Raw genomic sequence first — 23,559 nt, 5'->3', positions numbered from 1 at the left:
AACTAAACAAACAACTTGTTTGGCCCCTGCCCAAAGCCGCCACGGGATGCACTGGCTTCCACTTGACCTTTTGTTTATGTTTTTATTTTTATTTTTTCTCTCAAAGCCTTAATCAAGCTCATAGACTCATAGACTTTAAGGTCAGAAGGGACCATTATGATCATCTAGTCCAGTGTTTCCCAATTTTATTTGGCCACAGAACCTTTTTAAACTCAAAAGAATTTTGTGGAACCCCTAATAGCAGTCTCATATATGGAGCTGAAAAAGGAGATCACAAATAAATAAGGATAATAAACAACAAATGCTAAGCAAGGTCATGAGATCAACACCAATGAAAACTAGTTTCAATAAAATTCTTAATATTTATTATTATTTTAATAACAACATGTTATTGTAATGGAATTTTCTCACGGAACCCCAGGGTTCCCCGGAAAACCATTTGGGAAACACTGATCTAGTCTGACCCCCTGCACAGTGCTGATTTGCTGGAGATGACCAGGGGGATGTGGTTTGGGGGTTGGATTTTTTTCATAGTTTTTTTTTTTTATTTTTGTTATTTCTCTGTTACACGATCACCTGCTTCCAGGCCCCAGGGCTGAAATCCCGGCTCTCTTCCGTGCTCACGAAACCTTGCCGCCTTGCTTGGAGTTTGCTGCGCCTTTCCAAGTGTGCCGAGACCACCTCGTCCTCCCCCGGCCTGGCCCCAGCGTTGCATTGGGTCCCCTGGTGCCTGCCTCTTGCCCCCCGCCGCCGCCGCCCAGGGTCCCCCCGCCGCCGGACCGAAACTGACCAGGGGCCGGACTCCGCGGCAGCTGCTGCGTGGCTAATCGGCAGCATGTGACAAACCCTATTTTACTCCTCCCCCTGGGACCGGCTCGCCGGCCAGCCAGACGAGATCCGAGTAACAGCAGCGGTGGCGGCAGCCTGCACACGGTAACGTGCCCGGTCGGATCTGGGGCGAGTTGGGGGGCAGGAAAGGGACTGGGGGTGCCTAATACTCATGGAGCTTGCCCCTTTCTTCAGCTGAGCCCCGGCTAGTGCCCCAGCCCTGCCCTGCTGCAATCCCCAGCCCGGGTCTGCAAAGGGCAGGGTGCTGCCAGCAGCAAAGGTAAGAAAGGTGGAGGGAGAGAAACCCCAGTTGGATGATGGGGGAGGGGAGTCTTCAAAGCAAAGTCTGGATTCACCTGTAAAACAGGAGCCCAGAGCGTCTAAACAGTGCGACAGGACAGCCCCATGCTAGTTCATGGGCAGGTAAGACCCCTGGGAACCCTTCCAGCCGGCCTCAGGAGGGGTGTCGCTCGGATATTATAGCGGATACCCGCTGGGGGCTGCAAAAGGCCAGTTGAAATCATGATAGAAATGGAGCCATGTTAGTCTGGTGTAGCTGAAACAAAACCCAGGACTATGTAGCACTTTAAAGACTAACAAGCAAGACCTGGATGGAGCCTTTTCTTTAGCTCAGCTTTCCAAAGAGTGCGCCATGGGGGGGAGCGGTTTCCTCTGAATGCCCTTGCTGCCATGGGGTTCAGACACAGCCTCGCTTAGCCATACATGGGGGAATTACCCCCTTCCTGGGTTGCCACTCCATTTCTATGTAGGTACATTGCATGCCGCCCTTGAAAATGTAAGGGTCGTTCCTGATGAGTGTGGTAATTCCATTAGTAATGTGCCTCTGTGGGTTAACGAGCCTGGTCAAGATATACTCCTGCCTGCTTTTGCCTCCAAACTCCTGTTGGCTTTATTGGAGCCATAAGGGGTACATGAGGTATGGGATTATGCTCCAAGAGGTTCATTTTCAGCTTCCGAATAAGCAGAATAAATGGGCAACTCCCTAGATTGTTATGCCTATCTAATCTGCCCTATGTAGGGCTGACGCCTATAACACCACTGGGTACTGGGATGTTACTTCTCTTTAAGACTTTCAATAGCTCAGGTTGTAGCGTTTGAAATGAAAACGCCTCCTGGCCCTTGTCTACAGGGGAGGTTAGTTTCATTTTTTGGAGAGCAAAAATGCACAGGCCCGCTGGACGCAGGATGCCACTTAGTCTGCGCAATTCAGTTCTAATCCTGAAAGGTGCGAGGGACCCTCAAATGCTGCTGTTTTCAGTGGAAATTGAAGGCACCTTGCACCATGCCAAGCTGGGCCCTTCCTACACCCTTCTATCTGACTCTTGTTATTGAGTCTAAATGGAGAACCACTCCTCACCTTCCAGCAAGGGGCAACAATGATTTTGCTTCCAAGGACTGATATTTAGGTTGATCCTGTGGCTCTGAAATACAGCATACTGCAGCGTGCTAATACTCTGCAAATTTAACGCATTCCGGAAGGGTAGGGCGTGGACACGGGGAGGGGGGGTGAGAGAGAGCAGATATTATTAAAATAGTTCTGACTTGTATTGTTGAAGTCTACTTGGCACCTGTACAATATCCTGTGATTTCCGGAGAACAATTCTTCTACCTCAAAAGTCTTTAAGAATAATTAATGTCTGAAGCCCCTTAGCCTACGCCATGCCTTCCTCCTTCATTTCCTCTCACCCCTTTATAATTTATATAAATACGAATAAGGATAAGAACTATTACCTAAAAATGATATGCCATGAGCCTTGTTGATGAAACAGTTTTAAAAACAACCCTTTTTACTTTTCTCCCAGCATTATAAAAGCTCCCTCCTCCCTCCTCAGCAGCTCTAGAGAAACCAAAATAATTGTGGGGTTTTCAGGCCTTCCTATTTTAAAGTTGTGCCGAGCCAAAAAAAAAAAAAAAAAAGTAAAATTACTGCAAAGATTTCAGAACATCAGATTCTGGAATACCATGTCCAAATATAAATCTATTTCAAATTAGCTGTTTCATTTTATATTTATATCCCTGCCTTATTCTGGAATAAATTTCTCGAATGAACAAGCTATGTGTTTAAGTTTTAAACCCAATATAGCTGATTTTTATAATGGAAATGCAAACAGACATCACCATATGCTAAAATACCATAGTTTTGTTGATTCAAAACACTACAGTTTTACAGGACATAAGAATGGCCAAAGGTCCATCCATCCCAGCAACCTGTCTGCTGACACTGGCCAATGCCAGGTGCCCCAGAGGAAGTAAACACAACAGGTAATCATGTGATCCCTCTCCTGTCATCCATTTCCAGACAAACAGAGGCTAGGGACACCATTCCTAACCATCCTGGCTAATAACCATTAATGGACCAAGCCTCCATGAATTTATCCAGCTCTTTTTTGAACCCTGTTAAAGTCCTAATCTTCACAACATCCTCTGGCAAGGAGTTCCACAGGTTTACTGTGTGCTGCATGCAGAAAAACAGTAATGCTGCTTATGTTTTTTTATCTTCATCATTTGGTCCGATAAACATTAGTTTTTTCTCTTAGTGGAAGACAGCTTGGAAAAGATGCCATTTCACTTAATCTCCCACCCCTTTAAGTAAATGTTATTGGTCATTTCTTGCTTGCACCCGCTTCTTTTGAAAGCGGTGGGGCAGTCACCCAAGGGGTTACATTTCCAGAATTGCTGACCAAACACATTAAATTTAATGGGCATTCAGCACTTCAGAGAATCGGGCACCTATTATCTTATCATCGTGCGAGTCTAATCTTAATGCACGTGGTCATTCCAGAAGACTCGAGTGCATAATTGATTTAGTGTCTGTACTGTAGATCAAAGACCAGCATGCTAGTGACATATGGACAGCTGATGAACTGAAGTATTTATTTTATCGCCTGTGTATCAATTTGCTTAACATAATCAGTGGTTAGAAACTAACCATTACATTGCCACCTCTTCCAAAACCCAGATGTAGGCTGTGTAATGTGTGTTAAAAACAAAAATGAAGGATATAAAAAAATGGTCATATGGGATGCTGTACAAGTCTGGGGAATTCCTTCCATTAGTGTAGACAACTCTTTCTGAAGGCTCAGTCTCAGAGGTCTTTATTTCTCATGTGAATAATTTTCTGTACTATAAGCAAGAGGACACCAGAATTGTGGTCAGCCAGAAGTAAATTGGGAACAAACAAGGAAATGCATTAGAATTTCTGTCATGTGTCTAAGATCCAGTGCTCATTTTTTAACAGGGATGTTGTCGGGTTTTAAAAAAAATTAAAAATTGCCTCTGTGCTGCTCATTCTATAGGATACAACTTCAGGATAGAATTTAAGCACATGCTTAACTTTAAGCACATGCTTATGTTCTGTCCAGAATAGAGATGCTTTCTTGAACCTCAATTATTTAAAGGTGGTGGGGAGGGGACAGGGGTCAATCAAATTCACTGTCCACTATTTTAAAATATTAAGAGTTTACTTGTTTCATTTCTCTCAACTTAGCTGGCTACTTTCACACATCCCAGTTCTGGTGATCAGTTTGCTAGTCGTTTTCCTTTTAGTGTGGGCTTGCATTCTCAGCGCTTCAGGGAACCGATTGAGTGCAAACACAAACCATTTTCACTGAAATGGTTTAAAAACTGATGCATTAAGAATCAGTGTGAATGGGGGAAGAAAATGTTAAGAAGAAACTTAATTCATTTGTACCCTCTGATCAGGGCTGTGGTTTTCCACAGCTGAAGATCTTTTTCTCTACCTATAAATAGCTGTTTAATAATTACAGTAACTATTAGGGATGTGAGTGGTTAACTGGAAGGCTGAAGTAGTACTCCACCTGCTATGGGCATTTATTATTAGAAGTCAGACCCATCTCTGACTTCTGTGACTCTAGGAAATGCTTTTACTTTGCAACCCATACAATAGCATTGCATGCCTACAACTGTTAAACTAAATTCACCCCGGGTGTAACCACTGTCATTAAAATCAGCGAGAAAAATGTCTGTTGATTTTTCAGCTGTGGCTCCTGGAATGTGGTTGCCATTCATGCATTGTTCCCACCGGTCAATTTCATCCAAATCCATTCAATACTTTATGTTCTTATCCATTTCTCTTCAGTTGTAATAGGGATATGGAAGTCATTATACACCTGTGCATGCTGTAGGCTTGAACGCATGTCAGGAAAGGAATAAATGTGCGTTTGTTCTGTTACTGTTTACATTGTCAGTTTCCATTAATTTTAATTGATTTACAGTGCGGCTGGCTTTGCCATGTGTTAACATCTGCTCAGAGGCAGGTACATTCGCATGTTGTTTCTGTAAGAATGGATGCGTTCAATTTAACACACTCCAACAGTACCAAAAAATAAAAGCAAGAGTAGCTCTTTACTAATAAAAATATAGCGTTATCATGAGCTTTAAGGGTAAAACTCATTTCATCAGATTCTCACGAAAGCTCGTGATACTCTATCTATATAAAAAAATCTGTTAGTCTCTAAGGTGCTACGGGGCTATTCGTTGTTTATAAAGTTACAGACTAACAGGGCTACTAGTGAGACTCTTCACTAATGTAATTCCCAAGACAGTAGACCAGATTTACACTGCTTATAGCAGCGATCAGAATTTAACTCCCTGTAGGCATGGTCAAACATGGTTTCTCAAGGAGGAAGTCCTACCTTCTTGACATAGGACCTGATTATATGGTCCTTTCTCACACCAAGTCGTACTTTCCTCCAGCCTTGCACGGAACTGCTGCCTCCGGAGTAAACTACTACTCAATGTGAGGAAAGGGATGAGAATCTGCCCCTGGATTCTCAAACTCACAGACATTTTTTTAAGTGTATTTCTCAGGGTCAGATTGTTCTCCCGTTGGCTGGCATCTGACTCCTGTTGAAGGCAGTGTGAATAGTATCTGGTCCTTGTTAAGGACCGATCAAAAGTAGAAGAAGAACATCTGAACCATGCTCATAATAATTGAAACGATGGCATGTGAATACTAAATACACATTATTTATTAGCAGCGGCGCTCCTTTGATTTAGCATGATTGTCATGAGAGTATTACTGACACTGCTGGCTTGCATTTTGCATCAATCATTTGCTTTGATGTCAAGCAGACTGGAAAATCACTTGGGGCAAGCCTGAGAACACCCCCACAGGAATACGGGGCTGTAAGCTGGTTCTCCCCTCATCACATGTCGTAGTGCGGGAGGGAGACAGCAGCCAGGCCAAGCCTTGAATCTATGCCCCTCATTCCCAATGCGCTAGCCAGCATAGCCAGGCCTACATGCAGAGGGAAGGAAGCTGCACCAGGGATAGGCAATAGGTAGCAGGTTTGAAACAAACAAAGGAAAGTTTTTCTTCATGCAGCGCACAGTCAACCTGTGGAACTCCTTGCCAGAGGATGTTGTGAAGACCAGGACTTTCACTGGATTAGAAAAAAAACTAGATAAATTCATAGGTCTGTCAATACTTATTAGCCATTAGGGATGGTGTCCCTAGCCTCTGTTTGTCTGGAAATGGGTGACAGGAGAGGGTCACGTGAGGTTTACCTGTTTTGTTCACTTCCTCTGGAACACCTGGCATTGGCCACTGTGGGAAGGATACTGGGCTAGATGGAGCTTTGGTCTGACCCAGTCTGGCCATTCTTATGTTCTTATGTAGAGCTATTGCATATGATTTAGTTCTCCCATGAAGCAAGAGAGAATCGTGACTAGCCACAGTTTGGGCTCTGGTTCATGCCCAGTACGGTGCAACCATGCACAACTTTTCCTTCAAAGCAAGCGGTAAAGCCACCATGTAGCCCCTTACAGCAAGGGTCAAGATTTTATAAAGGTTGGATCTAAAGGAGGAGAATAATAATTAGAATGATCCAATATACCCTTCTCCATCCCGTACATGGGATCCTTCGGTGGGAGTTTTGCTTGCCTTCTTTCAACTCGGAGAAGGGCCGGAGCTGCAAAACGCAGACCTCAGTTTCAGCACATCCAGGACCTCTTGCTCCTGCGCATGGGAGGGATTTGCCACCGTTCCGAGAGTGTGGCCATTAGGGAGTTTGGAGCACTGAAGGCCTGGTGAAGAAACCCAGATTTGCAGCACCGGGATCGCAGCTGGTATAAATCAGCATTGCTCCATCTAAATCCAGGGAATTGCTCTGGTTGACACCAGCAGACAATCTGGCCAATAATATCTAAGGGTATGTCTACACTACCCCGCTAGTTCGAACTAGCGGGGTAATGTAGGCATACTGCACTTGCAAATGAAGCCCGGGATTTGAATTTCCCGGGCTTCATTTGCATAAGCGGGGAGCCGCCATTTTTAAATCCCCGCTGGTTCGAACCCCGTGCAGCGCAGCTACACGGAGCTCGAACTAGGTAGTTCGGACTAGGCTTCCTATTCCAAACTACCGGTACACCTCGTTCCACGAATAGGAAGCCTAGTCCGAACTACCTAGTTCGAGCCCCGTGTAGCCGCGCTGCACGGGGTTTGAACCAGCGGGGATTTAAAAATGGCGGCTCCCCGCTTATGCAAATGAAGCCCGGGAAATTCAAATCCCGGGCTTCATTTGCAAGTGCGGTATGCCTACATTACCCTCCTAGTTCGAACTAGGAGGGTAGTGTAGACATACCCAAAAAGTTTAACTCTGCTGTACATGGACAGGTGCAGCAGTTTTGAAATAACATTGATTGCCCTGATTTCAGGAAGTCTAGTGCATGGCAGAGCTGAGCAAAAAAGGGATTTTTTTTTTTTTTTTTTTTTTTGCGGTTCAGGAACCAAACCAAAACATCTTTAAAAATATATATATATATATTGTCCAGTTTGAACCAAATGTGAATTATTTTGTTTTTCTTACTAGACAGGAAAAGCTGCGGAGGGGGATGGTTTATGATTGAATATAATATTTTGACAGGGCGTAGCAGGGCCTTTCAGGCCCTCTGCTAGAGGCCTTGCGGTCCCATCACACCTTGCTCCAGAAAAGGAGCAGTGAAGGTGCATCCTCCAAGTCTGCCTAGAAAGGCTAGAACAGGCATGTCCAAAGTCCGGCCCGCGGGCCAATTGCGGCCCGTGTTCCGATTTAATTCGGCCCCCGCTTCCTCCCCCTCTCCTGGCTCCCCGGCGCTCTTTTGAACTGGCGCGTCCAGCGCGCCGCTTCCGGCCGTGCCGCCGCTGCCCATGGCCTCCGCGGTCCTAGAGCCTGCCCTCTAGGGCACGTCCGCAGCCCCGCTCCCCCGCTCGGCTGTGGGTTCGCCCTGCCCCCGGGCCACCGTGAGGCCGGCGTGCCCTGCGCTCTCCGCCCACCTCCGACCCTGCGGGCCCTCCGCCTTGGGGCTGAGAGTGCGGGGACGGCCCTCACGCATGTTCACTTCTTCAAATCTGGCCCTCTTTGAAAAAAGTTTGGACACCCCTGGGCTAGAAGGAAGCAGCCAATCAGAGCCCAGCAGGCTCAGTTAAAAGATGCCCTGCAGGGGCTGGGAAGGTCAGTTGCTGGCTGGGACGAGAAGCGGGAGGAGGACTGGAAGGAACTGGACAGGTAAATAGGACCAGGGACCAGATAATACTGAGGTGCGGGAGAAGAGCAAGGGGTCCCATGGGGACTGGCCCTGGAAATAGCAGCAGCAAGTGGCTGCTATTTCCAGGGTCCCTGGGGAGGGATCTGGTGCATCCATTGGCAGGGTGACCCAAGCCCTGAGAAGGGGACACGCTTGATTCGGAAGCCCAAGCAGAGGGCTGGAATTTAAAGGCCAAATGTTTCCATGGAGACAGCCCGGGGGACACTGCTCTGTACCAACACAGGGCCAGATCATACGCCAGCCCAGCGAGGACTGAGCCCTGAGCCCGGAGACATGGCTGCAGACGTTACCAAGGGCCCAGGGACAGGCCCTGTTGGACCTCCTATCCTGGGAGGGCTTTTTTAAGTTCATGTGCATCGACCGTGTGTGGCTTGGCCAGAGTAGGGAGCCACTGAAAACACATCTGACAGGGGTCCCGTGACGACAGAGCACATGCCCCTCGTGAGCGCCCCCTGCTGGGTGGGTGCAAACAAGCAAGTGGCACCCAAAGCTAATTCCCCCCCCCCCCCCCCGATTGTTTGCTTTGGGTTATTTTTCAGTATTTATCACCCCTTTTTTTTAGTTCTAAATTCACGGCTTCGAAATGAAAAGGTGAAACTTTCCATCTGGAACCAGCCAAAGCAAGCCATGACAATTTCTGGCTTTTTCTCCCACGTGTTATTGTTTTAATCTAAATTGTTCATCGACGTTGACCTGAATTTGCAACTCTTTTGTGTCCTGAATACCACCCAGCAGAACGCATGCCCCTTCTTCCTGAGCGGGGGTTCGGGAGAGGCCGGGGGTGGGGGAATACTGTTCCTCCTTTCGTGCTAAGAGCAGAGAGAGTCTCCTCCTTTTTCTGCCTGGCTTAGCACCTCATCCTTCAGCACCTCTCCCTCCTGTTGAACATGCTCTGAGGCAGCTTCCGAGAGACCCTTTGCTGATGCCCCCGACATGGAAAACTGAAGTCTCCATGACAGTGCATTGGCTTGGCTGGAAGGACTGAGGCAAGGGCAACTCCATTTAAACAACCTTAGTGGTACATGCTGGTTTTTCCATTTGCAAGTCCTTGCCAGTCCGATAAATTTAGGGGTGCCAACTTTCCTGGCTGGGCAGACCCAACACCATTGCCATGAATGGCGTCCAGTTGGGATATCTGGCCAAGCTATACTCCAGCCAGAGATGGCCTGACTTGTATGTACGGGTATCTGATTTCTACGCACCTCTTGGGGAACCTTGTGTGCAAACAGGCATGCAGTTGCACACTTCATTTTGCGTGCCGCCCTGGGCTCCTCTTCTGAAAATCACGTTGAGTTTGAGAAGCCTGTTGGTTCTTAGGCTTGGTCTACAGGGAGACATAGTTCACCGTACCTGTGTCTGTCAGGTGGGGAAAAATCCAGGCCCCTGACTGACAGAGCTATTAGCCGAAGTGGCAAAAAACCAAAAAGGCCTTATTCCAGTGGTGCTGGCATTGTGACACCTTTGGGGCAGACCCTCCACTGGTGTAGCCGGCTTCTCTTTACATGGCTTTACATCGTTTTATATAGGGGAGGTGACAAGCCATATTGGGTCCCTGGGCAAGGGGGGGGTGGGGCTTTGGGCAGAAGGGGCAGGGCCATGGCAGCCAGCCCTCAATGCTACCCCCCCCCCCCCCAGCCCTTAGAGCTACCTGGATCGTGCCACATGGGCTCCGGTGGCGATTTAAAGAGCCAGGGATGCCGGTTGCCATGGCATCCAGGAGCCCTGGGCCCTTTAGAATCACCAGGCCCCGGACAGTTGTCCCTTTCCCCTCCCCGCCCCCCATCAGCGGGTCTGAACTTCCATGAGGTGGAGCTCGATTCCCTCGGACTCATCCGTGGTGACCAGCAGTGAACTGCGTAAAACATCTCCTGACTCGCGTTCATAAGCTGTGGGCGTTTTATTCATCCATTCGTAAGGGGAGGAAATTGAGGGGGAAATCAGCTGATGGTCACGTTGGTGTCTCCTTCTTAAAATAGGAGGGCTTGTGTGTGGCTTTTGCGTTGGGGAAAGCTCTTGTGTAACGCTGCACAATTCCATGAATGGATGTTTTAAAAAAACGAGCTTCCGTCAGTATGTGCCGTTCACCAGCAGGGGATGGCTTTCCCATTGGAAACTAGGTCCGAGAGAGGTTAATATTTAAATGCTGCTCATTTGCTCGAACTGCATCAAGGGAGACCTTATTTTATTGCGTGGCTGTTGAATTCTAGTGAAATGTCACTTTCATGTGCTGCTGCTGAGTCTGACCGCCATGTGGGTCTATTGCTGACCAAGATAACTTTGCTGATGAAAACCACAATATTGAAGGCCTGCTACTAGGAACTGTAAAACCAACAGGTAGCTCTTAGACCAACTCTGCTGCTGTTCCATTTCTTCAACCCGCCTGAGTATGTGGGTTGTTCCATTGATGAGCTATCAAAATCGATTCCAGCAAGTCTACTCCACTTCTTACAGTTAAGCATTGTGCTTACACTCGTGGCAGGACCTGGGTCCCTTTGACGCTGGTGAGCGTTTGGGTGATTTCAGTGATATGAGACTCAAGAAAATGAGCTGAAGCTTCGTGTTCAGTTCTTGGGCTTCGTGGTGCCTTCCTTCAAAAGCTATTCCATTGATTTCCTGGGTGTGAGGCACCACTCGGTAGATAGGGGGGCAGAATCTGGCCCTATAACATTTTCAGACTAGGCTTCACATTGTAAAATAAGGAGCGATCCTCTTTCTGCTGAAGATTGTGGGAAGCATTACCATTTACTCTAATAGCAGTGAGAGTAAAACAAGGTCTATATTAGACCCGGAAGGTCGGCTTAAGATACAACCGCCAGCTACGTAAATAATGTAGCTAGACTCAACATACCTTAAGCTAAGCTTGGCACTGTCTTCGCAGTGGGACATCAACAGGCGCAAACACTCCCGTCAGCTTCCCTTACTTCTTCCCACTGCAAGGAGTACCAGTGCCAACATGGGGTGCTCTCAGCATTTGATTTAGCAGGTCTTAACTTGACCTGCTAAATCAAACACCAGAAGATTGATCGCCGGCACATAAGTAGAGATATGGCCTAAGACCAGGCTGTCAAACTTGTCATCATTGTACAAGCAGTTGGTTGTGTGTGCCAATTTTATTCTAATTGGAGTAAGTTTCTATATAGTGAGATATGACACTAATCACTTGATCTGTTGCCTGGTGGGACCAAAAGCGTGTGACTGTCTTGTCAACAAGATATTTCCTTCCTTGTCTGGGCACCATATGTGGTGTTGTGTTTGTGAAGGGACTGGAAACTGCAAACAGGCGCATACATACTCAGTACAAGTATGAATAGGCTTGAATTTGGAACAGAAGCAAATCCATGCTCGAGAGGTCCTGGGATAATTGCAACAAAAAAGCCCTTGGACATCTATTGACCTGCTGTTTGGATTCACTGATGCAAAGCCACTCTCAAATTAGTTTATGTAATTTGCTGATAAACTCATTGATTACTTCTGCCAGTTAATGAATTGGGCCCCCAAATCCTCTAGGACTACATCTACACCGCAATGCTATTTCAGGATACCGGAGTATCCCAAAATAGCTATCCAGCGTCTTCACAGCAAGGCCATTATTTCAAAATATAACAGGCTTGCTATTCTAACATGCCTGTAAACCTCATTCCACAAGGATTAAGGGACATTTTGGAATAGTAGGTTATTGCCAAATTTGGAAATAAGCTACGCAGTTTGCATAGCTGAAATAGCATAGCTTATTTCAAGCTACAGGCGCAGTGTAGACGCATCATAGGTGAGCTAGCAATAGATTCCTGGCTTCAAAGGAAAAGCATTGGCTTACTGTGCATACTGGCTTCTCCTGAGAACTCCGTGTCTACACCAAATTCATTTGAATTTGGATTCAGCTCTCCTGAAGTCCTTTTCGGGCCCAAGCCCAGCTGATGTTACTCTACCAGATGCCCCAAGTGAATCGCCCAGCTCAATGTCTCTCTCTCAGGCCTGACAGAGGAAATAAAGCAGCTAACAAGCTGCGATGAGGCTTTGTTAGAACTTCTCAGGCAGAATTTTGTACCTCCTTAGTATGTCTTCCGCATGGCTTCAGTGCCCAGAGAGGGGAGGAGCATGTACAGTAACGTTTGCTCCTACAAATGTAGAAAACAGTGTCCTTTGGCTACCCAGAGTATTTTGTCTTGAGCGGCAGAGAAATGTTTTAGTGAGTGAATGACAAGGAAAGGAGATAATTAGGCCTGTTGTGGCAACCAGAAGAACTTAGGTGTCATCCTGCGGCTTGTGCTGCATGTTAGGGCTCTTGTGAATAACCAGAGGTGAAAGTAAGCGAGGCTAGGCTGATACGCTGTACCCACAAGCTGTTTATAGCCGCCACGGCCTATTGGAAAACCTCCTTTCCCCTGACCTTGTGCGCTGCTGCCCTGCCCAATGGGGAAAGGAGCAGAACCCCAGCCCTGCCCCCAACCCAGCTGCCATGTGCGGAGAGGCAGCTCCGTGGAAGCGTAAGGGGCAGGGGGCTGTGAGTTCTGCTCTTTTCCCTGTTGGGAGGGGGCAGCTCCTCCCGCTGCTGTACCACCCCCAGTGCCCCTTTCCCCAGGTAATGTGGGATGGAGAGCGGAGGCAAAGGACAAGCTGGGGGGGGTGGAGTCACGTGGAGGGTCACATGGGAGACGGTTAGCTAGTGTGGCCCCCCATTCTGGAAAGAAATTAAATATACTTTCACACTGTTAACAGCTACCAGAGTTTTAAACCTCCTGCGCTCCATAATTGTGCACGTGCAATGAAACCAGACTTGCCATTGTGGTTGTGACGGTGACACTAGTGAATTCTGGGTGCAAAAATTAATGGTACGGTGGCACGGCTACATAAGTTGCAACCCAACTAGGCATGGGACAAAGCTGGGGCCACATCAGACAAGCAAGAAATGGGCCAACGATGCGGAAGAAGCAGGGGAATGATGTTCTGAGACTGTTGGGTGGAGCAGGTACCTCAAGAGTGTTTTCAGCAGGCCAAAGGCGGTGGCGCATCGCTGAGGAACAGCAACACCCTTGTCCATGGATGCTCAGGTCAGGCTAACGATCAAGGAGCTGTAGCTGATATCAGTTGGGGAGGAGCCAGCAAGGGGGAGTCAGCAGGCAGGGACCACAGCCAGCACAACTAGAATTTGCTCTCAAAATCCAAGAGGCCATAAGGCCTGAGGGCCGGTTGGTTTGAACCCCGTTAGCCCTGCAGCCTAGCATAGCAAATAAGGCAAGGGAGAGCCCACACGTTGACAAAAGCCAGCCTTGGCGCCCACGGGGATTACATTTCTCCTCCTATAGCGGCCATGGCATGCAGAGAAGGTTCTAGAAGCCCTGTCACGCAGTCCCTCAGACATCAGGCCGGGAGTTGTTTGGTGTAATTCAGGCGCGTGGGCCGTTTACAAAGCGCTACCTAATAACGAGCGTTTTCCTCTCCAAATCAAGGGCTCAGGTGCATCAGGCTCTCTCAGTACGACTGGGTGAGGGAAGAGAGCCTTCCCCGAATTCCAGGGAGACTGTCTGTAGACCTCACACTGCCACAAGGTCTCTCTCTGAAGGCAGGCTATGTCAGCAAGTGATTGGCATTGTCCCTACTGGCCCCCCATTATACACCACATCAGCTCACGCACCAAGCCATTGAAATGAAATCCCATCCCTCTGTCAATATGAAACGCCTCCCCGGAGATGCATGGGCGTGCACTTTTCCTGGCAAAGAACGTGCCAATAAACGCACATCTCGGCTAGCTCTTAGGTGACCTTCCTGGAGTATTTTTTATTGCTCTCATTGGATTTTGTTTGTTTGTTTTGTTTTAGCTCCCCTGACACAACTTCGTGCTAGGATGGGAAGGAAACTGGATCTTTCCAAGCTAACAGATGAAGAGGCCAAGCACGTTTGGGATGTGGTTCAACGGGACTTTGATCTGCGGAAGAAAGAGGAAGAAAGATTGGAGTGAGTACATTCTTTACAGGCACTTTAAGGCTCTGGTGACTCACAGAAGGAAATAGCATTGCTCGGATCTCGTATTTCTCTTTCCATGTGAGACTAGACCAAGTGAACAGTTTGTGGAAAAAAATAGTTAGGCCTTGACCCCGCTGCCAGCAAAGCCAATAGGAGAAAGGAGCAGCCCATTGTGTTAACCTCGTCCATTGCGTTTGGCTATTGCCTCAAGAGGGAGTTTGAGATACTCATCGGCTGTGTCTACACTGGCACTCTTTTCCGGAAAAGGGATGCTAATGAGACACTTCAGAGTTGCAAATACCGCGGGGGATTTAAATATTCCCCGCGGCATTTGCATGAACATAGCTACCGCTTTTTTCCGGCTCGGGGTTTTGCCGGAGAAAAGCGCCAGTCTAGACGGGATCTTGCGGAAAATAAGCCCTTTTCCGGAAGATCCCTTATTCCTACTTTCAAGATCTTCCGGAAAAGTACTTATTTTCCACAAGATCCCGTCCAGACTGGCGCTTTTCTCCGGCAAAACCCCGAGCCGGAAAAAAGCGGCAGCCATGTTCATGCAAATGCCGCGGGGGCTATTTAAATCCCCCGCGGCATTTGCAATTCCGAAGTGTCTCATTAGCATCCCTTTTCCAGAAAGGGGTGCCAATGTAGCCTTCTGGTTCAAATCAGTGAAGCTCCATCAGAATTAATTACTTATTTTTTTTTTTTTTTTTTTTTTTTTAACATCAGTGACATACACCAGTTTTAGCCAGCTAAATCCCGCACTCAAAATGTAGCACCCTCACCCAGGGAATGTCCCAGGCCAAAATCTGGTTTCAAAGATGCATGTGCATTTGCCGCCACTTTCAGTGTCTGGAATGTTGTAGCTCCTTTGCTGGTATTTTTATTGGCTAGTTTTTAAAAACTAACAAGGTGGTAGATTCAAATAGCTACATGGTTCTCCTGAGTGGGCAGCTTAAAAAAGAGCAGGTCACCATTTATAACTAATCAATTAGTCAATAAGTGGGGGAAACTGTGAAGGTGCTGGCCCCAGGAGCTAATCCCACTGCGACTCTGCCTGTTAAATGTATTAAGAGCCAGCAGGCTCTTAATACATTTAAAAATCAGAAGTGCAGCAGAGGGAGACGCAGCGTGCACCAGGACAGCTGATTCCCGGCTTGCACCAGGTCCCTGCTGCCCCTCTGCCTCCCCTGCGCCCCCCGGAGACAGTGCTGGGGGGAACTGGCTTTTAAGCCACCCCCCCCCCCAACACTGGCCCCTTGCCCGCCCCCCCCCCCACCTTGCTGCCTCTTTGGGGAGGGGATCAAGTAGCTGAGGGACTACTCAACTATCCAATACGCTTATACTTATCAGATAGTTGACTAGTTCTTACATCCCTACCCTCTACAGCATGTATTATCCATATCAACACTGATACTATATGGAGGGAATGTTAACTATATTTGCTCCAACTAGCAGAAATGTCCAGCTTCCGTTTGAACAGGGGGTTGACTAAAGACTTGGGTTTTATGCAAACGAATTAATTCATCCTCTGCGCGATGCTGAACTTCTGCTGACCTGGTGGGCTCTGAATTGGGGAGCGACTGGAGGAGATTGAAATTGGCAAATCACTGTTTTCCGATGTGCTCCGGGGGTAGGAAACCCATTGATTTCTGTCCTGTGGCTCAAAAGAACGGAAGGAGTGACTGTCTCATGCCTACGTGCACTCTGCATGCATGAGCCACCCTGGTCTGTGTGCGGGGCGTGGCTCCAGCGCACAACCTGGGGCCAGAGTCAGTCTTTGCATAGCTAGATGGCTTTAAAATGGCATTATGGTGCATGGTGATGGCTTTAAAGTGCATGGTGCATGGCTTTAAAATGGCATTGCATGCACTTACACCAGGGCTAAATTTGCTCTTTTGCGGCAGCCTCGGATTGGTTGTTTCTCTTTGACAAAGGGGACAGTTTACAACAGAACATAACAATCACACGAAGAATAACGGGAGTCTTCAGAACCCACATCGGAGCGCCTTACCCATGGCCACCAAAGGGCCCTCACTCGTATCAGCCTTCTCTGGACAGTGTGTGGAAAAAGGGGCACCGAAGAATTTCTCGGAATAGACTTCAGAGCAAATTTCAGATCAGGAGTAAAGTCCAGTGTTTAAGGCACTCACTAGAACTTGGGAGACCTGAGTTGGGTTCCCTGCTCTGGCACCAAGTTCTTGTGTGACCATGGGCAAGTCTCTTCATCTTTACGTGCCTGTCTTTCCCGCCTGTACAATGTCCTGCCTCTCAGGACCATTGTGAGGGTAACTCATTAGAGAGCAAAACAACAAATGGTCAGGTAGCACTTTATAGACTAACAAAACATGTCGATGGGATCATGAGCTTTCATGGGCACAGCCCACTTCTTCAGATGACCGGAGTTAAAGGGCGTGATGCACCAAGAGCAGACTACCCTTGCATCCAATTGACCGGACCAATGCACTCCCACACCCACTGGAATGAGCTCAGCAGCGCAACACACATTGGCTACGTCTAGACTGGAATGATTTTCCGCAAATGCTTTTAACGGAAAAGTTTTCTGTTAAAAGCATTTGCGGAAAAGAGCATCTAGATTGGCACGGACGCTTTTCTGAAAAAGCACTTTTTGCGGAAAAGCGTCCGTGCCAATCTAGACGCGCTTTTCCGCAAAAAAGCCCCGATCACCATTTTCGCGATCGGGGCTTTTTTGCACAAAACAAATCTGAGCTGTCTACACTGGCCCTTTTGCGCAAAAGCTTTGCGCAAAAGGACTTTTGCCCGAACAGGAGCAGCATAGTATTTCCGCAAGAAGCACTGATTTCAGACAGTAGGAGTCGGTGTTCTTGCGGAAATTCAAGCAGCCAGTGTAGACAGCTGGCAAGTTTTTCTGCAAAAGCAGCTGCTTTTGTGGAAAAACTTGCCAGTCTAGACACAGCCACCGAGTCTGAAGGGGGAGGCCACACTTCTTATTCCGAGTGAATGATCATCTCTGTCGTTCTAAGAGCTGTGCCCTGTGACTCCTGCAGGGTGTTAAGTTAACATCGTTACCCGGAAAGAGACAGGAAAGACTGCTCCTGTTCTGGGGAGAGAATTGTTTACACTGCACGCCGAGGTAAGTGGTGGAAAGCAAAGCTGCTCCGCCTTGAATCATCAGTTTGGGTGGCTTCCCGGAGAGGCCAATTGCATTGACTCCTGTATGGCGTCTATACCCATAAAACGTGTTCCCGTGTCCATGCTGAGCTGACTTCCTGGCAGTTCAGGAGGGAGTGCATTTCTAGTGTCCATGGCAACCAGAAACAACTAATGCCTGCAAGATGCCATCATGTGTTCAAGTTTCTCCGCAGCTTTGCCAAGGAGTTTCCTTCCTGACCAACAGCCTTTCCCGCATGCCTCTCGGGAGCAGAAATTCCCAACGACGCTGTCCGACAAACTTTATCCTCTCTGCCCGGCCCTCTCCATCGTTCTCCACATGCTGTCAAATGTGTGATTCAGAGGAGGGCACAAGAGAGCTCGGAGACTCCCCAGGAGACTGTCTCCGGAGAGCTGCAGTTGAGCGCAGGGCAGTCTGAAGGGTTCACCTGGGGTCGGGAGGGAGAGGAGTTTTACAGCCAGTGAGTTTGATTCGGTGTGACAGGAAGCCGTGCCTTCTTTTTTCTTTCTGGTCACTGGTCCTGAATGCATTTGTGCACCAGTGCACCAGCGGCACAAAAGCCTCTGCCATGTGATTCAAAAGAAGCAGCCTAGCCAAATGCTCGGGCTAGAAAAGAGCGGGATTAGATCATTTGATGGCTGGGAGCACACGTGCGCCGGGCCTAGAAACTGGCTGATTTCTCTCTCCAATCCGCTTTTATCAATTCCTCCGTTTTTACCCGGTTCCTCAACGTGCAACATACAAAGGGTTGGTCAATGCGAGGAACTCGTCACACTGCCTGGCCAACCGGGGGATGAAAACAGGAGGTTGCGTGTGTTTTGATGGCTTGGAAGCAAGGACAAGCCCCCTGCGAGGGCTGCAAATGAATGCCTTGTCCTCGAGCACACTGCTTATTTCTGGCTCTGGTTTACGGTGAGGACTTAAAACGAAGTTCTTGCCAGACCATCTTGCTTTCTTTCACGCTTGCCCCATCGTGGACTTGAGAGAAAGGCTCACACTAGCCAGCTGATTTCTCCTCCGGAATCCGCACTGAGCCTGCAGACCAGAGAGCAGGAGGCAGGCTTGCCAGGTGTCCAGTATTGAACTAGACAGTTTGGTATTTTTGCCTCCTGTCTGGTTTAAAAAAAAAAAAAAAAAAAAATTCAGAAAATACCAGACACCTAAAATGTCTGGTACTTTCTGGGTTTTTTTTTTTTTTTTTTTTTTTCCGTCCAGGAGGCAAAAGTCCTGGGTGCTTACCGGGTTCCGCAGGGGAGCTGTCTGGCCCGGCACAGGGAAGCAAGATGGCAGGCAGCTGTTGACAGCCTGTTAGGGCCAAAAAGCCTCAACAGCATTTCTTAAAGGGGCCACACTGTCTTTTTTTTTTTATTTTATTTTATTTTGTTTCACTTAACAACTCTCAGGATCCTTTCTTATTTGTTAGGTATTTTTTTCAGAAACCATCTGGCAACCCTGCCAGGAGGGGGGGGGGGGGGGCAAATACAAAGGAGTCAGAAGCAGCCGGGACCCCGGGGGGCAAAGTTCTGCAGGGAGTGGCTCTGCAAAAGCAGCTGGAGGCTCCTGGAGGCAGGAGGTGGCCCAGGGAAGCAGCAGTGAGGCTGAGGGTGCAGATTTTAGCTGCTCTGTGCAAGGTCCCAGGACTGGCATCCGAGCAGAGGGCGGATCTGGGATCCCCTTCCTGCCACCAGCAGAAGGGTAGGGAATGCCCTGCGGACGCAAGGGGGTAAGGACTGCCGAGCTGAACTCTTCCACTCCCAAAGAGGTGGGGAGCTGAGCGGACGGCTGAGTGGCGAGAAGGGGCAAATCACTGCAGCCTTGGAGGACCTGTCAGTGATGGGGAGGGGACCAGAATCACCTTGCTGCCCCTTGCCTGATCATGAGGGGCTGTACCAGCCACTGAGTGACCCTTCCTCGGGGAGAAATCCCTCCAGATCTGCTGGCCCTGACACCTGGCTGCAGTGGGGCTGAACTGTGGGGCTCACTGGGGCAAGATTGTGCCTTGCGGGGAGTGTATAGGATGCAGCATCGTAGGTCTAGGTCCACAAGGCCCTGCTCCTCAAAGACACCCCTCTGAGGCACTATTCCTGCTCCTGCCCCCCTGGTGGGGCCACAGGGGTGTAATGTGCTGATGGCCTAAACCAGCTGTGCTGTGTTTCTAGAGTGGACCCTCTCCCCCCCGCCCCAGGCTTTGTCCATACTCAGTCTCTGCCTGTCCCCCTCCTTCGGGGGATCTGCCAGCCAGAGCACGGGATGACCCCACCAATGGCTTAGGTAGGTAAGGTAGGGTTGCTAGATGGTTTAACAAAAAATACCGACACCCCCCCCCCCCCCAAAAAAAACACCAGGAAAAAATTCTGTTGAAGGAAAAAAAAAAGTGGGGGGAGACCAAAGTTGTTGAGCAAAAAAAAACCAGAGCGGCCTCTTTAAGAAATGTTTTCCTTTTCAGGCTTTTTGGCCCTAACTGACTGCCGGTGGCCATCCACCATCTTTCCTCCCTGCGCCAGGCCGGACAGCTCCCCTGCAAAACCCACCAAGCACCCGGGAAAAAATCAGAAAGTACAGGACATTTTAGGTGTCTGCTATTTTCTGAATTTTATTACCATACAGGAGGCAAAAATACCGAACTGTCTGGTTCAGAACCGGACACCTGGCAGCCCTATAAGTGAGCCAGAGTTCAGGGGCCCACTTTCCCTCCTTGTGCCCAGACCCACACGCCACACACCCCCTCCTGGGGTCCCGCCGGTTCTCGTTCCTCAGTGCAGACAGGTGACAGTCTGGCCCTGGCCTCCTAGGGTGTGTGGAGCAGGCCTCGGATTGCAGCCGGTGGTGTGTGCTGCCCAGCAAATCACCCTCGGCAACAGGCATTCTGCATTCGGCATAGCCGGCTGTTTCCCAAAATGCTGCTGAGCCTCCATCTGTAAGAGACTTTTCCCCGGTAACTCCATAGCAGCCCCTGCCAGCCACACCTTCGCTTCCTCGTTCTGCAGGGAGCTGAGTAACAAAACCGGCCTTGAAAAGAGTAAACAAAGGCCCCGTGGTTCCTCTGGGTTTACCTGAGAGCTCTTATCTCCTTGGCAGGGCTAGGAAAGGGCTGTGAAAACAGGACAAACTGGTCGAGCGAACATTTCAGGTCTCCCTGAGCCTGGCGTACACACCGGGAAAGTTCTTTGGCCACCGCACGGAGCAAATGTGGGAATTTAACGTTTCCACTGTGGTGGCCCCGAAGGCCACCCCCAGACCGGGCCCCTGGGGCTGTACAGACATGGAAAATGACTGTCCCAGCTCCAAAGAGCAATTCTCAGAGGTGTCCAGGGCTACGTAGATATATCCAATGGGCTGCCCGACACACCTAGTCCCCTTAGCCTGAGGCGTTCTTCCGTTCCATCCCCCAAGCAGCCGACTGGAGCACATACCTACCCGCTGCTCTTCAGCTAGGATTAAAAATTAGGGTCTGTCTTGGGCACCATCCTCCCTGCCAGAAAGCCACCTTTGGAAAGGGCTAAAAACCAGCCCTCTTCCCGAAAGCAGCTTTTAAAAAGTTGTTTGTAACTCCGGAACAGCACTGGCCCTGACAGTTCACCCCCCACAATGCATTGCTGCAGCTAACTATCGGGAGAACAGCTCATGTGCTGAGGTTTCTAGTCCCCGTGGAACACCAGCGTTAACGACATTCGGGAAAGGGCAGCTCTCCGGCCCTGCCTAGATGGAAAACAAGCCTTCACGGACCCTTCCTACAAATCAAACATCATGCGTCTTCATCTGAACCCAAAAGGCAAATAAGCTCTGGTGTGATATGTACCAGCTCCTGCGCTGCTCTGAGAACAAATAGAAACCCTTCAGGTAATGCGGCAGAGCCTCCGTCAGGACCCTGCTCTGGTTCAGCAGATTGGAATGTGCGTCTTAGCCTTGGCACTTCCTGCATTGAGGATTGCCGGCTGCCTCGACCGGCTGGCCTATCCTAAAAGCAGATGAAATATTTGCCTCACAATGGGCTCTTTCTGCAAGGGGAGTCCCAGCCAAGTTTGCTTTCAAAGCGCACCCTGTCTCAGATAACCCTTCATGGGATAGTCATGAACATCTCACATGCTCGCTTTGTTCGTAACTGACAGGCTGTTCTGAGACCTTCCTACCTTCATTCAACTGTGGCTGTGTCACGGATTTTCAGTGCTGCAGTCCCATGGATTGGCTCCAAAACTGAGAGAACAGATTGTGAAATCTTTGTTCCCCGACTGTAACTACAGCCCTTTGCGGTGAAGACACAGGTCTTCCCACGGTTCCTCTTCTTCTAGAAAACAGGTCGACAGGGACAGCGTCCGAAACTCCAATTCACAGCCAAACTCTGATGAAAATAACCTGGTTCCTGAAGGCCCTACAGGGAAGGGGAGAGAATTTAAAAGCAGAAAAAAATGATTGTTGTTATAGTGATGTTGTGTATGTTTTAGTTTTATTATTATTATTTATATAATCTTAGTGCCTAATTACCGTAGTTGTGGACTCTTTTATGCTTGGTGCTGTACAAAGAATGAACAAAAAGACAGGTCCCATGTGCTCACAACCGAAGACAGGAGACCACAGATGATACAGTGGGATCGGGATGTACAAGTAAACAGTGAAACACCAGTGATCAGGGTAGTTAGGGTGTGGACTAGAGTTACCGAGTCTGATCCTCAGCTCGTGTAAACCATTGTAGCTTCAGTGAAGCCCTAAGTGTCCAGGCCTAAGGCTTTTAGCACACCATGGAACCGAAGCCCCAACGGGCCTCTCTTGTGGTTTTAGATTCTGCCGAAATCTTGCAAGAAAAGCTGGCATATGGGGGTTTTGACTGTTTGCAAACAAAACCTTCCAGAGTTGCCTTGATGAATTTCCGCAAACCTTATAGCCAATTTGGCCTTGAATTTAGGATCCAGATTAGGGATGTAAAAACCCATTAAAATAGCTAACTGGTTAAACGATTTAAATTATATGTTAACCGCTGTGGACGCGGTCAGGCTGGCGGCGGCAAGGGACTTGTCCACCGTAGCTGTGGACGGGAATAGGGAACCGCTCCAGCCAGGCCAGGTAACTGGTTAACCTCTTATACCCCCAAATCCAGATCCAAACACTGTTTCTTGGGCTCAGCCCTGCTACTTTCTAATACTTGTCTCATTAGTAATAAAAGTTTGCCTAGAGCAGTTTCAACAAGCCACGGGGCATGGGAGACACTAGTCTTCCACATAACAAGCTCCATGACATTTATAGGAGGCAGAGTTAAATGAAATTATATTTGGCCAAAGTCACACAGGGTAAACAAATCCACACGTGGGCCACGTTCCATACTCAGGTACGCTGATATAAATCCAGAATAGCGCCATTGCTTTCAGGGGTACTCAGCAGAAAGGCAGTATGGCCTAGTGGATAGAACACTATGCTAGGATTCCAGGGACCTGGGTTCTTTCTGCTGCTCGCTCTGCCACTAGGGGACTAGAGGTAAGTCACCCCATGCCTCAGTTTTCCCATCTGTATAATGGGGATAACAATTCTGACCTCCTTTGTAAAACGCCTTCAGTGCTGCGGATGAAGTGCTGTGTGATTACACAGCTGTACAGCAGTGTAACTCTGACCAGATCTGGGGCTGAGGTGTTTAATGGTTCCTGGTGTGTTGGCCAGTCCACAAGCTGCCTCCTGGCTCAGTCCACGCAGCGTAGCCGAGTCTGGCCCTGATGTCTGTGTCTGGCTTTTCCAGGGACCTGAAATGCAAGATTGAAAAGGAGAGCACCAAACGGGAGCTCCTGTCTGATCAGTCCCACCTCAACGAGACCCACTGCGTCCACTGCCTGCAGCCCTTCAAGTTTCTGGTGAACAGCAAGCGCCAGTGCTTGGACTGCCACTTCTACACCTGCAAGAACTGCAGCCGCTACCACAAAAAGGAGCAAGCCTGGATCTGTGACCCCTGCCGCTTAGCCAGGTAGGAGGGCCAGGCTCAGCAGACCTGCGGCGGAAGGGGGTTTTGCAGTGGACTGGTGCTGGAGATGAGTGGCAGTGCGGCCTAGTGGGCGGAGCCCAAGACTGAC

At 48.8% G+C, this 23,559-nt stretch overlaps 1 protein-coding gene across 8 annotated transcripts in view; it reads left to right on the top strand.

The window, feature by feature from the left end:
• The first annotated feature begins 573 nt into the window (after positions 1-573).
• Positions 574-23,559, top strand: part of MLPH (melanophilin) — a 60,650-nt gene continuing 37,664 nt past the window's right edge. For 2 of the 8 annotated variants that reach the window (XM_075934038.2, XM_075934031.2), the window contains exons 1-3: positions 576-933; positions 14,214-14,349; positions 23,232-23,453. In XM_075934038.2, the coding sequence (XP_075790153.2) occupies positions 14,240-14,349; positions 23,232-23,453 (332 nt within the window). In that variant the 5' untranslated portion in view covers positions 576-933; positions 14,214-14,239. Of the gene's footprint in view, positions 934-956; positions 1,109-14,213; positions 14,350-23,231; positions 23,454-23,559 lie in introns of those variants that run through there. The other 6 variants (XM_075934034.2, XM_075934033.2, XM_075934037.2 and 3 more) reach the window with 6 other exon arrangements.

Source organism: Pelodiscus sinensis, chromosome 7, assembly GCF_052426305.1.
Source record: "Pelodiscus sinensis isolate ZL-2025 chromosome 7, ASM5242630v1, whole genome shotgun sequence".
Lineage (NCBI taxonomy): Eukaryota > Metazoa > Chordata > Testudines > Trionychidae > Pelodiscus > Pelodiscus sinensis.
This window is presented reverse-complemented; position numbering and strand designations above follow the sequence as displayed.